The 14,398-nt window shown below is 55.8% G+C and overlaps 7 protein-coding genes across 7 annotated transcripts; 4 read left to right on the forward strand and 3 right to left on the reverse strand.

The window, feature by feature from the left end:
- Positions 1-13: 13 nt before the first annotated feature.
- Positions 14-2,306, reverse strand: QBC33DRAFT_531270 (eukaryotic translation initiation factor 2 subunit gamma). Its single transcript, XM_060427292.1, has 3 exons — positions 1,465-2,306; positions 408-1,394; positions 14-333 (listed from the first exon to the last, which is right to left on the reverse strand). The coding sequence occupies exons 1-3, from the start codon at positions 1,986-1,988 to the stop codon at positions 303-305; spliced, it is 1,542 nt and encodes a 513-aa protein (XP_060285800.1). The 5' UTR covers positions 1,989-2,306; the 3' UTR covers positions 14-302.
- A 1,397-nt stretch (positions 2,307-3,703) lies between these two features.
- On the reverse strand, positions 3,704-4,929 carry QBC33DRAFT_326742 (uncharacterized protein). The gene has a single exon (XM_060423636.1). It carries the CDS (start codon positions 4,662-4,664, stop codon positions 4,023-4,025), a length of 642 nt encoding a protein of 213 aa, XP_060285801.1. The 5' UTR covers positions 4,665-4,929; the 3' UTR covers positions 3,704-4,022.
- A 62-nt stretch (positions 4,930-4,991) lies between these two features.
- On the forward strand, positions 4,992-7,238 carry QBC33DRAFT_467903 (uncharacterized protein). Its single transcript, XM_060425163.1, has 3 exons — positions 4,992-5,614; positions 5,675-6,142; positions 6,207-7,238. Exons 1-3 carry the CDS (start codon positions 5,195-5,197, stop codon positions 6,822-6,824), a joined length of 1,506 nt encoding a protein of 501 aa, XP_060285802.1. The 5' UTR covers positions 4,992-5,194; the 3' UTR covers positions 6,825-7,238.
- A 95-nt stretch (positions 7,239-7,333) lies between these two features.
- On the forward strand, positions 7,334-8,689 carry QBC33DRAFT_531278 (uridylate kinase). Its single transcript, XM_060427293.1, has one exon. It carries the CDS (start codon positions 7,548-7,550, stop codon positions 8,238-8,240), a length of 693 nt encoding a protein of 230 aa, XP_060285803.1. The 5' UTR covers positions 7,334-7,547; the 3' UTR covers positions 8,241-8,689.
- Positions 8,369-10,486, reverse strand: QBC33DRAFT_531279 (uncharacterized protein). The gene is made up of 2 exons (XM_060427294.1): positions 9,625-10,486; positions 8,369-9,552 (listed from the first exon to the last, which is right to left on the reverse strand). The coding sequence occupies exons 1-2, from the start codon at positions 10,164-10,166 to the stop codon at positions 8,790-8,792; spliced, it is 1,305 nt and encodes a 434-aa protein (XP_060285804.1). The 5' UTR covers positions 10,167-10,486; the 3' UTR covers positions 8,369-8,789.
- Positions 10,487-11,464: 978 nt separating this feature from the next.
- Positions 11,465-13,665, forward strand: QBC33DRAFT_447429 (kinase-like domain-containing protein; the record flags this gene model as incomplete). Its single annotated transcript, XM_060424429.1, has 4 exons — positions 11,465-12,053; positions 12,105-12,697; positions 12,748-13,117; positions 13,175-13,665. The coding sequence occupies 4 exons, from the start codon at positions 11,465-11,467 to the stop codon at positions 13,663-13,665; spliced, it is 2,043 nt and encodes a 680-aa protein (XP_060285805.1).
- A 70-nt stretch (positions 13,666-13,735) lies between these two features.
- QBC33DRAFT_531284 (uncharacterized protein) lies at positions 13,736-14,105 on the forward strand. The gene has a single exon (XM_060427295.1). It carries the CDS (start codon positions 13,808-13,810, stop codon positions 14,054-14,056), a length of 249 nt encoding a protein of 82 aa, XP_060285806.1. The 5' UTR covers positions 13,736-13,807; the 3' UTR covers positions 14,057-14,105.
- Positions 14,106-14,398: the final 293 nt, after the last annotated feature.

A 14,398-nucleotide genomic window follows, 5' to 3' on the forward strand; every position in this document is an offset into this window, starting at 1 on the left:
AGGCATAATGAAATCAGCAGGCAGATAGATATATATCTACTTATCTACCTATGACCAATCGAAAACTAATATCATGTCTGTCTGAGTGCCCAACGAGTTTTCTCTACCGTCGCCAGTTCCCATGAATCTGCCTCTTCGGAATGCCAACCCCATCCCCACCCCGAATCTGCCATGCGAGTTCGCCTCAATCTTCCAGACATTGATAGGCATCGTTTGAACGAACGGCCTGCACAGAATACCTCGGCACGCGTTGACCTTACAAGGAACCGACTATCAACCTAATGCATTAGTTGTCCTAACCCTTAGGAGGTGCTGGGCTCCAACGTCCTGCCACTGCGCGGAGAGAGGGTTGTCAGCAAATGTCCACCCAAGAGTTGTGGAACCGTGTTCGGGCAAAGCAAACTTACGCTGCAATTGTGGCCCATCCGATGAGACGCCAATGCTTCTCGATACGCCTGCTCAAGGCGACCTTCTCGCCGATGTTTGTGCACGCAGGGCTTGTGAGGATGAGCTTCGCGGCGTCCTTCTTGATGGCGGCGATCTTGGCACCGGTCGAGGTCGACCCGATGTTGACCATGATGACCTCGTTCTTGGCAAGCTTCTCGACCTTGGCTTGCTTCCCGTCGGCGGTCCGGACTCCGAGCAGGCGGCGGAGGAGGTAGAAGTTGACCTCGACCTCGCTGTAGATATCGGGTAGGCGGCCCTTGAGGCCGAGCACGAAGCCGACGAGACGATCTGCTCTGCAGAGGGTAGGGTCGATGCGGGTGCCGACGCCGATGAGACCGCCGGGCACGGCATACTTCAGGTCGTTGGCCTCGGAGTTGAGAGAGACTATGCGGCTGAAGATGGGCATGCACTTGAGCTCCCCCTTGTCGTCACGGGTAACGATTCCTGGCCGGATCTCGATCTCGTCGCCGAGCTTCACCACACCGTGTAGAATACTACCACCGGCAACACCACCCTTCAGCTCGTCAACCTCGGCACCCGGCTTGTTGACGTCGAACGACCGAATGACGATCATGTGCGGGTCCCGGGAGAAGTCTCTGGGGGGGACGGGGATGGTGTTGACGATCGCATCGTTGATGGCGTCGATGTTGAATTTGAGCTGGGCAGAGATAGGGATGATGGGGGATTCACCGGCGACTGTGCCTCGGATGAATTTGCGGATCGACTGGTAATGTTGCTTTGCGGCCTCTTCTCTCATCAAGTCGACCTTGTTTTGCAGAACGATGATCTTGTCCAGCTTCATGATCTCGATGGCAGCCAGATGCTCAGATGTCTGAGGCTGGGGGCATGATTCGTTTCCGGCGATCAACAGCAGCGCTGCGTCCATGACCGCGGCTCCGGACAACATGGTGCTCATGAGAATATCGTGCCCTGGGCAGTCAACAAACCTGCAGTAACCTAGGTTAGCCATGGCCGCAAAATAACTGTGCAAGGCAAGCATCGGTGGTCTAATCTTACGAGACGTGGCGGAGGAGTCGGTATGTCCCTTCGCATCCTTCCCGCTCACAGGGGGGATCGACCTCCTTCTCACTCTTGTAACTCCGATAGCAGGTCGGCCGCGGGCAGTCCTTGTTGTCGCACTGGTAGATCTTGGCATTTGCATATCCCAGCTTGATGGTAATGTTCCTGATCAGCTCGTTCTTGAATCGAACCGTCTGGACGCCCGAGATGGCTTTCACGACAGTCGACTTTCCGTGAGCGACGTGGCCGATAGTTCCAATATTAATAGTTGCTTGCCTCGCAATAATTTCGGGAGTCAAGGGCGACAAGAGGCTGACATCGAGATCTTTCGGGTCGGTCTGGGGGGGCAGGGGCGGCCGTTGAACCGGGGTCGGGGCGTCAGTCTTCTTCAACGCCGACTTCAGCGGCTTCTCGGCGATCTCGTCGTCGGAATGGTCTTGGGCGTCGAGAGTGTGAGACTCATTGCCCGAGTCGGAATCCGACTCGACATCGTTTCCGAATTTGTCCCCGTTGGCGGCCATGTTGCTTCGATGCGCGGGGTATGGTATCCTAGTTTTCAGATAACTTTTTATTTTTGCCCCTCGGTGACAAGTCAATTATCCTATTCTTCGACGGCAGATCTATTTGAAGAAAGGTCAAATTGGTTGGCGATATCTCCTTACAGGTGGCGCCAGGTCGAATGGAGTTAACCTGAGAGCGTTGCCGTCGAGCGGAATATCGATCAGTAGTCTGGTTGAAGGGAAACTGGATTTCCTCGTCTTGGGCCCAAATTTTGGTGTGCAGTCATTGATGCGACTCATTCCTCGTGGTTCAGTTGCCACGCTAACCTCATTTTAGTCTCTGAGGCTTAGAGCCCCGCTCCCTGATAAGCTGATAAGGTTTCCAACGAACCCTGGGCTGCGCAGTTAACAAAGGGCGATGATGCCAGTGCTCCTCCTTTCGAGTATCACGAAGCTATATGCAAGCTTTTGTATGGTAGGTACCTATTTCCACCTTTCTCCAACTCTCGCAGCTCCATATGATTCGCCCTCAAAACCCTAGCTAGACTAGCTCTGTCTTTGGTGTTATCCCACGGTTCTAGGTCTTCGGTGGTTGATTGTGCTTGGACTTGGGTTGGGCGTGAAGGAGACTGAGAAGGAGGCTGGAATGGGCTACTGGTGAACTAGTATATAAGTCGATCGTTCTCTTGAGCTCGTAATTACACCCTATCTTGGTTTAGATGTCCCGTCGACTCGACCATTCCACATCTGTTCAAATGGGCTTCAAGCGTGCAACCAGCTCGGTCACGGTTACGAACGCCAGGTAAAGGAAGGAAGGAGTCTCATTTTCTCTTTGTGTTCACCTGATTGGCATAATCTGATAGACGAGAACAAAGAAACTAAGATTAGAACGTCGAAGTCGTACGAGGCTGACGATGCTGACTACGGTGTTTCTCTTTTCGCTTGTGGAGCATTACTACTTCTACTGACTGAAAGCTGGATCGTGGAAGATGGCAATAATAAGGGTTCTTTCTCAGGTAGGCAAGCTGCTATATCTGGATACTTCTGCGCAATGGCCCTCGGAGCTGGAGGCCAGGAGAAGGCCGGTCCTCATGCGATGGAGTGGTGGTTTTCTAATGGAGCGAGGCATCTTGTATGTAATCTGCGTCAATACGCAGTACACGCTCACCTCAGATGGCACACCATTTTTTTAGCCCCCCGCGAGGGCTGAGCCACGGGACTCGCACAGACCAAGGGATCTTGCGGATCTTGTTCTTGGGGTCGCCGGAAGGGATGGATAAACCGAGTATTAATAGGAGGCCGTGCTCATCGACGGAGGGTGTGAGATAGGCACTGCAAATGCAAATGCGAGTTGAGCACGTAACGGGCCGGGACGTGGCATTTGGCCTCCAGGCTAAAAATAAGTTTAACACACCCATCAAAATGCCAATTTAGTTGCACCAACCACACGGTCCACTCTGGTGTGCTTCCATATTTGCCCATCTGGCAAGGTAATTTTCCAAATTGGTCTCACTCACCACCCAAAGTCGGCCGCTATGAAACCGACCATGGCTTCCCGAACGGGTCTTGCCTTCAAAATCGACCACTGGCAATCAAGTCGTGCATGATCTGACCACCAACTCCAGCAATTGCACCGGCAGCGAACGCGTGAGATATGCGCTGACAGCCTGGCACACATGCCGGCAGTGTGCGACGTTGGACATTACCTGGGGTCTGGTGGTCTCTAGTGTACATGCCACCATGCCCACCGCCACCGGCGCCAGAGTCGAAACTTCGGGTTGACTGACGACTGGCCTGGAAAGCACTGGGCTGGCTCCAATAGCGAGACAGTGGGCACAGGGCACATGATGACTGTTAGCTTACGTATAACCCTTCTTGTCCTGTCGGCCGTGCAACTCGTGGGACTTTTACACCAGATGGGTGCTAACGAAGTTCTTGCCGCCCAGCTGCGAGCGCTGCAGATGGGTGGTCTTGCCGTCACGCTTCCGCGCGTCCTGATTGGTTGTGCGGAAGAGAGCCAAAGTGCATGCGTCGCATTGAACCTATCAACGCAGATCATCTACAGCAGGGGTCCGGGGAGGGAAGGCGGGTGGAAGCAGGGGTATCGGCGAACGAGAGCGCAGAATGCATGGATTCGATGCACTGACGGGCGCTCGAGCGGCGGGATTGACTCTGGGGGTGGTCTTGGCCCCGTTCTCTGATCTCCTTGCCGCCCAACCACATGTCGCCATCACCATTTTCCTGAACATGGCTTCTCAACAGGCGCTCCGACCCAATCAATGGCACTTCACTTTTCTTGCTTGCATATGCGAGGTCACGGTTGCGCACCCACTGGACCACCACGGCGCCAGCATGGCCAAAGAGGACTCTCACCGGCCTCGACGTGCCACCGGGACGTACGTACCGCTCGACTCTAGAAGCTGCGGGAAGTACTGCGGTGCGGCGTAGGGTAGGGTCGCGAGCGACAGACCGACATAATATAGTATCTTCCGGTTCTGGACATGTCGTTAAGCCCAACCCCTCTTTCCCACACTCTCGAACCCGGGTCTTATCTAGATGGTGCCCTGGACTCCTGCTTGCTCCGTTAATCTCTGCTCTCCTTCCATCTTGATCCCATCTTACACCCTCAATTTCCTCGCGAGGAAGCGAAAGACGCAGTGAAACCCACTCCTGGAAGTTTCCAGGGAAGAGCCTCATAGCCCAACCCGGCAGTCTTACATCTGATCGGCTCCTCAGGACGCGCCGCCCTTTGACCACAGCGACTAGCAGCACCGTACCACTCTGTCACCCACTTAGGCGTCTATTTTTTCACCACACATAGGCTAGCCTCACTCGATACTCTTAGAGCTGTCCTATCAGAGTACTAGGCGCCAACCCTCCCCCCGGTCCAAGCTAGACAACCTCATTGCTCCCCAGTTGGACCACTTATTGCCTCGTGCAGCAAGAAGGGTTTAACGAGGTCGAATGAAGTGAGCGGCACCATTCAAAACGGCCATCCTCCCCACCCGGCTTAGATCCTGGACTTCCCATTTTCTTCGACAGCTGGTCTCTGCCTTTCTGATATTCATCTCCTTCGCTTCTACTCTCCAAGGTGTTCGCACGCGCTCACTCCACGCCGTCACGTCGTCGTCGGCGTACACAACACCCATCTTTCAACCATCACCATATAGAAGGCTGGTCTCTTCCTACCGTTCATTGAAACCCGTCATCAGATATCGTCGGCCACAATGGCGATCAACGACGAAAAGAAGCGGGCCCTCGCCTTGAACCTCACCCCGGTTCGCACACCGTCGACGGACTCTTCCTCCTCGACGTCGACGGCGTCTCTCAAGCCTCCCAGGACTCCCCGATTTGCTGAGGCCACTGCCGTCCACTCGCCCAGCGAGCCTCGCCTGATGCCCTTCTCTACGAGGGCCGGGGCACAAAAGAACGAGGTCGGAGATATTGGCTTCGGCTACATCAACGACCCCTCCGACCGCGAGTCCACGGCAGTTCCCATGACCCCGAGATCGCCGCTCAAGAGTGCCATGAAGGTGCCAGGCACTCCGGGCCGAAGGCTAGACAACATGATGAGCCCCACGTTTCAGGAAGAGCAGATGCTGGATAGGAGGGAGCTGTCCACCGAAAAGGAGCAGGCAAAGGACCTGGTATGTGTCTCTCGCCCCCCCTGAGTGGAACAAGGACAGTTGCTAATGATGATGCAACAGAAAATCAAGACGAGGGTGCGCATGGCCAAGTTTGCGCTCCGTGGCGTCAACTTCAGCTGCAGTCTGATCATCCTCTCCATGGTCTCGACCTCGTTTGTCATCTTCAATGCCACCAAGGCGCTTCCGCAGCAAAACGGGATGCCAGCATGGGCCGAAAACACCAATGCTTGGCCGCAGAAGGTTGTCTTAGGCGCTGCTTGTGTCTCTCTTTGCATCTGTGTCATGGTATTCATTGGGTACTGCCGTGGTGGTCACATGAGGGCTGAGAAGGTTGCCGTTTACTACACTCTGTTTGCCGTCGGCTGGTTCATCTTCAGCATGGTTATGTGGGCTGTGGCTGCTGGCGTCCTCCAGTTCAGCCGGAACAACAGCAACAACAAAGACTTCTGGGGATGGTCCTGCGTGAACAATAACCGCTCTGACATCTTCCGGGACAAGGTCGACTATGCTCTGATTTGCCGTCTTCAGGTTTGTCATGCCTCCCCACCCCCCCAAGTATAATTCGGAATCTGGAAACTAACCTCGAGTGCAGGACTGGTCCTTGATCTGCATCATCATCGAGATCGTCATCGAGGCTATCAGCATCACTCTCTACAGCATCGTCTTCTACCGTTACTACTCCAAGAGGAAGCTGCACAAGTCCATGGACATGCGCGACAAGGCCCGTTCCGATCTCTACCTGGCCCAGCTCCGGACACAATCCGCCCCCAACACGCCCGGCTTTGGCCCCAAGTCGCCCGCCTTCTCGCAGTACACCATGTCGCCCCGCTTCCCGCCCCAGGCATACCGGTCGCTCGGAGACATCGAATCGGGCCCCTCTCCCTTCACCCCCGGCGGCAACCGGCTCGTCGAGCCGCAGTCCTCCTTCAGCAGCAGCATGAACGAGAAGCCCACCTTCAAGCTCCAGGCGCCGCCGACCAGGGCCAACCCGGCGACCCCCAAGACCCCCAGCTCGGGATCACCAACAGCAATAACAGCACCCACCGCGGCGGCGCCGAACGTCAACGCGCACGTCCCGCTCGCGCCCGGCGAGCAGCAGTACGATGCCGTGCCCATCCCCGGCGCCTATGCCGACGCGGCAGTCAAGAGCCCGCCCCCGCAGCAGACGACCTTCGGTCTGTCTCGTCCCGGCCCAGCTTACACGAGATAGGCGGCTGCACCTGCATGTGGGGATGGCCGGCGGTGTTTTTGTTTCTGTACATGGATTTTTTCTTGTCCAGCTGAGCTGAGCTGGAGACATTTTGGGGATACCAGGGGCGTTTTTTCTTGTGTTTGGCGGAGTACTAGGAATTCCTGGATCTTGGAAGGTCCGTAAACGGAGGGTCAAACAACTTACAACTTTAATCACGGGGAGCATGTATCATTTAAAGAGAACGTTTCGCGTCGGCGGCCTGTCTGAACCGGGGGTGGTAGAAAGTGAGGTACCTTCCTTTAGAAATGGCACTTCTTCATCGTCTAAACTGTTGGTCATCTGGACCGGGCTTGTGCTATTGACTTTGGCCGGTGTGATCGGACAACGGCACAACGTGTTGCACTTGTACCAGATGACAATCTCCTTATGCCCAAGTTTGGGCGTCAAATGGATGGTCCATCTAGCCAATCAGGATCCAGTATAAAAGTTCAAGCCTGAGCTTCAAGGAGAGGCAAGTAGGCGCACGGGCCGATTGATTAGGGGGGAAGTGGGAAGACACCGCAAGAGCTCCGTCCTCGAATTATAATTCTCGCAAACGCCTTTCGTTACAGAGAGCTCTGCTTTGCCGATAAAAAAAGCAAAAACAAAAAAGGACGCACACGCCACGGCGCCAACATTTGTCGTTGCGTCCGCCTGGCCGTAAACCCTCCCCTCCTTCCCCCCACCAAAACAAAAGAAACCATGCCCGCCGTCGAAGCCCCCTCGGGGTCCTCCCCCTCTAAGTCGACGCCGACCTTCTCCCCACAAGACGTGACGGTGCTCTTCGTGCTAGGAGGCCCGGGCGCCGGCAAGGGCACCCAGTGCGCCAACCTGGTGCGCGACCACGGCTTCACTCACCTATCGGCAGGCGACCTCCTGCGGGCAGAGCAGGACCGCCCCGGCTCGCAGTTCGGCGACCTGATCCGCAACTGCATCCGCAACGGCGAGATCGTGCCAATGGAGGTGACGGTGCGCCTGCTCGAGAACGCCATGGACGAGGCAATCACCCGGCGCCAGAGCAACACCAACAACAACAACAGCAGCAGCGGCGATCGCAAGAGCCGGTTCCTGATCGACGGGTTCCCGCGCAAGATGGACCAAGCCCTGCGGTTCGAGGAGGCGGTGTGCCCGGCGCGGCTGGTGCTGTTCTACGACTGCCCCGAGGCCGAGATGGAGCGGCGCCTGCTGGAGCGGGGCAAGACGAGCGGCCGGGCCGACGACAACGCCGACAGCATCCGCAAGCGCTTCCGCACCTTTGTCGACACCAGCATGCCCGTCGTCGAGTACTACGAGGCCCAGGGCCGCGCCGTCAGGGTCGACGCCACGCCCGGGCCCGACGCCGTCTACGAGGATACGCGGGCTAAGCTGGCGAGTCGGCTGGGCGAGGACTTCTGAGTTTTTTCCGCTCTCTTTTTTTGGAAGCTCCTTTTTTGAAAAGAAGGGCCCGGGAAGGGGAATGGCTCGAATAGGGGTGGAAAGGGAAGCGGAGAGAGAGGACCGAAAGGATGGTTCTAGTCTGGATGGGATAGAATTGGGACAGCATTTATAAACATGTAGACTTCGGAAAGCGGAGCATGGGGCGTCTTCACATCGCGGATCGAGAATTGGCCCGGTGTATGGTTTAACTTGATCTTCTGGCAGTTTCATGGCCATCCATGCCTTGCCTTTCTTTGATTTCCTTTTCTATTTGCAGATCCGACTGCAATCATGAATGGCACACCTTTTCCCCTGCCTGGCTATGCAGTCGTAAACCCCCTATGATCGCAATCATTGACTACTCTGGTACCGGGGATCGGCGAGAGAAAGCAAGGTCGGCATGTGCCGGTTAGCAAAAAAAATTGTAGCAATAGGCGCCTGTCTATTCGTGGCAAAGTCCCCGGTCCTGGCCGCCAGATGGAAGACGTTCGTTGTTCGCCTTCTAGCCGTCATGGCGAGAGAGCCGCTTCAGTCGTCATTCTCGTCGCGTTCGCGCGGCTTTTGCTGTTGCTGGCCACCGCCACGACGACGGTCGCCGCCGCCCATTCCGCCGCCCATGCCTGCACCTGCCAGCTTGCGCTCGATCTCCTGAACCTCCCGCTCCTTCTGGGCAGCCACCTCGCTCTCCTGCCGACGGATGACGGTGATGAGGTGGTCCACGACCGTCTTGTACCGATCGACCCTTGTGCCAAGCTCGCGCCACTGCTTCTCGCCGAAGACCCTGTAGGTGGTGCGGTGCACGAGGAACACCTTCTTCTGCTGGGACAACCTCCCCTCGACCAGCTTCGCACGGATCACGTCGATCGTCCACATCTCAACCTCTTCTAGTGGCACTTGGAGTGCCTTGGCGATGCCCTGGTAGGGAATCTCGCGATTCGGAGTGCTCGCGGCCAAGCTGGCGAAGGTGAGCAGGCGCATCTTGCGCTCCAACTTCTCGTGGTCCAGCTTCTCCTTCTCGATGAAGCCCTCGTGCTCCTCGTTGAAGTCGTTGTAGTCCTCGAGATCTTGCTCGGTGAAGATATCCAGTAGTTGCGAGTACACGGGGTGAGAGTCGCTGAGTGCGTGCACGCTCGGCAGCGATCGGAGGTCCTGGAAGTCGAATTGTGTGGGCGAGAGCAGAGCCATGCGCAGGGCACGGAGGGAAAGCATCTGGGCTTCCTCCGAGGTGATCTCCTCCTGATCCTCCCGGTCGAACGAGCTCAAGGCCTTGAGAAGATGGTGGTATGACTCCCTGCAAGATGTTATGTCAGTGGTGCTGACTTCGAACCGAGAGCTCTTCTGCTCGGACTCGGTTTCCACTTACTCGTCATCTCCGCCCTCGGCTGCAATCTCAGCAACCTCGACGTACAGCTTGCGCTCGTCCTCCTCATCCACATCCCAATCCTTCAGCCATTTCGGCAGGTTCTTCAGGCGGGGCTTGAGCAGGTCATATTGGCCGTGCTGCTTGATGAAGCGGAGGATCTGCATGAATACATTATATCGCAGCGGATTACTCTCTTCGAGCAGGTTGAAGACCGTGCTGAGCGCATTCGCGGCGAGGGTTACGCCGTGGACTGGTGACGATGTGATGGGTTTCAGAAGGTTCCCGCAGACGATCGGGAGGTACTTCTTTGGGTTCTTTGATTGGAGAACGAGGTGGATAAGGAGATTGTAGGCCGAAGTGAACTCCTTTTCCGGCACTGTGTTGAGGTGGCTCGAGGCCTTGACAATGGCCTGGAGCGCGTCTTCGTTCTCCTCCTTCTCAAGCAGTGGCTTGACCTGGTCTCCAACTTGGACGTAATCTGCTATTTCCTGGGCCAGCTCGGCGAACGAGCCGTCCACGAAGATGAGCTGGGGACGCGCCATCTTGCGCTGGAGTTTCTCGAGCTTGCGCGATACCAAGTCGAGGCGTTCCTTCGTGAAGTTGGGTCGGTAAAGAAGCTTGGACCGTCACCTAGGAGGGAAAATGAGGGCACTTCGGGGAATTCACCGTCGTCAGGTTCCTGAGCTGGTGGTTTACGGATCGACGGAGGTGAGGCAGTATCGAGGAGCGGGGATAGAGGCTCCTTGAAGGGAAATCGCCGTAGAGGAAGGACTGGTCCTTTTTTTTACTTCAGTGCTGGTGGAGTTGGCCTTGCTGCCCTCCCCACCAACGAACTTTTCCGGGCCACCCTGAGGGCCTGCCATTTTCGCCGTTCTGTGTGGTGAGCTGTCACGTGAAGGAGGGGGCTAGGACGGTTGGGGATATTTAAGCGAAGGTGGTAGGAGATGGCATGATTAAAGTGTATCCATCGGTCACTGGCAGTCACGACAGGAAAATACAATTACATACTACCGCAAGAAAAAGCCATTAATACAAACAAATAAACGTATCAAATCTTTGTTTTTACTTCGGTTGCCTTTCGAACTTCTCTCATACGATATAAATGAAATGAACCAGATGGCTATCACCGTCACCTTAGTGTGGGCGTAGGTACTATCTTGGGGTACCATCATGTGCTGTACAACATACCTTGATGTTGGCGTGGAACATACCCGCGATTTCATGCAGGTTAACGGGGTCCCTGGTTAAAAGACTGTGTCTAGAGCTTGTATGACGTTTCCTTTTCGCCCTGTAAGTTCTGTAACCCACGGTGGAAAATGTTGGCAGGTGGGAAACGACACCTGATAGAGGCCAACAGTCACACTTGGGGGATGTACTTCGAAGCGTGACTCGAATCTCATTCTACACCCTTGCACCAGCCGTCATTTGGGCATCCACTTTGAAGGCTGCGAGGGGCAGCGGATCATTGAAGAGCCGTGCTAAGGCAGCTCCAAGCTTGCCCGGACGCCAATGGGGAACCATGCGCTCGAGGCACCCATGACTGGGGCGCAGCCTGGAATCGGGTGGATCCACACCGTCCAAGGCTCTTTCGCTAGAACCTGCTGTCCCGGCACCCCAGGCCTCGCTGCCCACGGCTTCCAACGAGGCAGAGGGCTCCCGGTTTCCCACTGAGGCCGTCAATTCGCGAATTTGACTACTTAGCTTGCGTCCACACCCCGCCAGTCCGTGGCTTTTTGCCTCCATTTCAAGTCATGGCTCCCAGAGCTGAAGGCAGCCACCTCAAGAGAGCTCGAGTAGGTTGCACTCCAGGCCAAGCTATGGGCCTATGGCGTCACAGAATATGTTTGGAAAGTTGACCCGTTACCTCCAGGGCTCGCCTGAAGCCGTAGAGTCATTCAAGAAACCACGCCGTTCAGAGCGGCTCTCTCACAAATCCGACTCCGTCGAACCGCACAAGACCCCGATTTCGAATAAGCACCAGCTGCCCTCACCCCTGACGGCTTTAACTACCGACGAGTCGAGTGGGCTGTTCAAGGAAGCTACTGCGACACCGCCGGAAGGCCGGCCGAGCCAAGTTCCTCATCGGACCATTGAAGACACCTTCTCTCAGGCCCAGGTGCTCTCGTCCCCGCCTCAAGACACACAGGCATTCCCAAGCCAGTACGTCGATCCGAATGCCGCGCTGTCGGAGGAGGTAGAGGATGAGGTTAAAGAAGGGGTATGGGGTTACCTCTTCCCTCTCGATACTCGGTACGGCGGCCGTTGCCTGGTGATGAAGAAAAGGGGCTCCTGCCCCCTCACCCGCCCATCCGCAGGTGCAGACTCGTGCGAGCCAAAGAAAAAGGGGAAGAAGTCTGCTGCACAGGACGAGGATACCAAGGTCAACGGTCAGGCCGGTGGCTATTTGATAGGACGGCACCCCGAGTGTGGTATGTCTCTCCTAACGCCCTGCACCCAGCTCCCGACTAACGTTTCCCCAGACATCGTTGTCGATGACCCCATAGTCTCCAACCGGCATTGCCTGTTCTTCACTGAGAATAAAGGGAAAGACACAGTAGCTATCGTCGAGGATCTGTCAAGCAACGGGACCTTTGTCAACGAAGCAATGGTTGGTCGGAACCAGCGGAGAGAGCTCCAAGAACAGGACGAGATCGCCGTTTTGGATAAGGCTCGCTTTATTTTCAGATACCCAAAGAGCCGCTCAACAAGTGCTTTCTTACAACAATACACCCCTCTTGAGAAACTCGGCAAGGGTCACTTCGCCGAGGTTTACCTCTGTGTCGAGAAGTCTACCGGCCAACGCTACGCCGTCAAGATCTTCACCAAGACGCCGGGAATGGAGGAAAGATCCAAGAACGAGGGACTCCAACAAGAGATTGCCGTTCTTATGGGCGTCAGCCACCCGAACGTTCTTTGCCTCAAGGATACGTTCAACGAACCCGACGCGGTCTACGTTGTCTTAGAGCTCGCACCCGAAGGCGAGCTATTCAACCATATCGTAATGAAGCAGAAGCTCTCCGAGGCCGAGGCCAGAAAGCTCTTCCTACAGCTCTTTCACGGCATCAAATACCTGGTAGGTCTTCCCCTCGATCATACTCACCGCCCCCCGCTGACACGAGATAGCATGATCGTAACATCGTCCATCGAGATATCAAGCCAGAGAACATCCTGCTCGTGGATAAAGAGGCCAACGTCAAACTTGCCGACTTCGGCCTGGCGAAGATCATTGGAGAGGAATCATTTACCACCACACTCTGCGGAACGCCCAGCTACGTCGCGCCGGAGATCTTGGCGGATAGTAAACACCGCAAGTACACCAAAGCCGTCGATGTCTGGTCTCTCGGAGTGGTGCTGTATATCTGCCTGTGTGGCTTCCCGCCTTTCTCGGACGAGCTCTACTCCAAGGAGTTCCCGTACACATTATCACAACAGATCAAGAGCGGACGCTTTGACTACCCATCTCCATACTGGGATTCCGTGGGAGATCCAGCCCGTAAGTTCACCGCCACCTCCACGGGCTCTGGCTCGCAACGCTCACAACAACTCGCAGTTGATCTCATCGACTCCATGCTCGTGGTCGACCCGGACAAGCGGTTCACCGTCGACCAGTGCCTCAGCCACCCGTGGATAACGGCAAACATGCCAAACCCCAACGACAGCACAAACGGCCTCGTGAGCGGCCTCGCAGGGCTGGAGGTCAACCGGCGCGGGATTGCGCGGGAGCGGACGCTCCTCGCGTCCATCAACACGGTGCAGGTGACGAACCGCGTGCCCATGGGCGAGAACAAGCCCGACCTCAAGATCTATTCCAAGAACCCCAACCCGTCGAGCAACAAGCCGCCGCAGCCCCCCGCCGGACCCAGAAAGGAGCCCGATCCGGCCGACCGGAGGGACGCCCGCGAGTTCGTCGAGATGGGCGGCAAGGGGGACCAGGAGCTGTTCGGCTACGACGGCGGCAGCCGCTACTCCAAGAACGACATTGGCTCCACGGCGGTGACCAAGGGGAAGGGGAAGGGCAAGGGGAAGGCGAAGGGGCGGTGATTGGATGTTTGGGGAGGGTGGAAATTTGGGTGGAAAGTGTAGAGGGGGGAGAGGTTAGGGGGGGGGTTGGAATTTTCCTCGTCATCTTGGGAGGAAGCTAGGTTGTTTCGCTCTACGGGTTTCTCTTGTTCGGAAATCTGTAATGGGGATTCTGGAATATTTTCGGGTTCTGGTTTTTCTTATTTCTCCTCGTGGATGGTCTATCTCTCTTGCGGTTACATGGCATGCAAATCCCTTGCCATTGCGCGAATTAATGATGCATGTCGGGGCCATCGGTGTCTGTCTTCCTATTTCGAAAAAAGTTCATAGGATCTGGAGGTGTTGCGCCTCGAAACATACCTCCTATGGCGATACTCAAAGTGGGCATCCTGATAGGGAGCTAGATAGATGAAATGGACAAGATAGTAGCGAACCGTCCGACCAAGAGTCACCACGATGAGAGAGACCAGATGGTATTCATTGTGAATGTCTCACATCCAACATGCATTCATTACTATTACCACTATCCATAGAGAAGGAACTTCCCGAGACAAGAGGGCTTGCCACACGTTCCCCAAATCCATCCCTCCCTTCTATCCCTACTTGGGCACCGAACATCTTCAGGCCACACCCAAGGGGCTCGTGAGCTGCGCCTCCTCAAAAAAGTGCACAGGATTATTCATGGGATGGCCCACCAACCCAAGGACGTTTGCCTAGCCTTGTTGTTTCTCCTCGTGTGGCCCCTCTAGAGATT

The sequence above is a fragment of the Phialemonium atrogriseum genome (assembly GCF_030411735.1).
Source record: "Phialemonium atrogriseum strain 8032-3 unplaced genomic scaffold QBC33scaffold_6, whole genome shotgun sequence".
Classification (NCBI taxonomy): Eukaryota; Fungi; Ascomycota; class Sordariomycetes; order Cephalothecales; family Cephalothecaceae; genus Phialemonium; species Phialemonium atrogriseum.

What these genes read in the sequence shown, in the direction of transcription:
- QBC33DRAFT_531279 (XM_060427294.1), bottom strand. Translation starts at nt 10,166, where the DNA reads ATGGCGCGTCCCCAGCTCATCTTCGTGGACGGCTCGTTCGCCGAGCTG. An exon ending in GCCGAGGGCGGAGATGACGA is followed by an intron (nt 9,553 to 9,624) that starts GTAAGTGGAAAC and finishes AACATCTTGCAG; the next exon opens with GGAGTCATACCACCATCTTC.
- QBC33DRAFT_531270 (XM_060427292.1), bottom strand. Translation starts at nt 1,988, where the DNA reads ATGGCCGCCAACGGGGACAAATTCGGAAACGATGTCGAGTCGGATTCC. An exon ending in CGACTCCTCCGCCACGTCTC is followed by an intron (nt 1,395 to 1,464) that starts GTAAGATTAGAC and finishes AGGTTACTGCAG; the next exon opens with GTTTGTTGACTGCCCAGGGC. An exon ending in GGATGGGCCACAATTGCAGC is followed by an intron (nt 334 to 407) that starts GTAAGTTTGCTT and finishes CTCTCCGCGCAG; the next exon opens with TGGCAGGACGTTGGAGCCCA.
- QBC33DRAFT_531284 (XM_060427295.1), top strand. Translation starts at nt 13,808, where the DNA reads ATGGGGATTCTGGAATATTTTCGGGTTCTGGTTTTTCTTATTTCTCCT.
- QBC33DRAFT_467903 (XM_060425163.1), top strand. Translation starts at nt 5,195, where the DNA reads ATGGCGATCAACGACGAAAAGAAGCGGGCCCTCGCCTTGAACCTCACC. An exon ending in AGGAGCAGGCAAAGGACCTG is followed by an intron (nt 5,615 to 5,674) that starts GTATGTGTCTCT and finishes ATGATGCAACAG; the next exon opens with AAAATCAAGACGAGGGTGCG. An exon ending in CTCTGATTTGCCGTCTTCAG is followed by an intron (nt 6,143 to 6,206) that starts GTTTGTCATGCC and finishes CCTCGAGTGCAG; the next exon opens with GACTGGTCCTTGATCTGCAT.
- QBC33DRAFT_326742 (XM_060423636.1), bottom strand. Translation starts at nt 4,664, where the DNA reads ATGAGGCTCTTCCCTGGAAACTTCCAGGAGTGGGTTTCACTGCGTCTT.
- QBC33DRAFT_531278 (XM_060427293.1), top strand. Translation starts at nt 7,548, where the DNA reads ATGCCCGCCGTCGAAGCCCCCTCGGGGTCCTCCCCCTCTAAGTCGACG.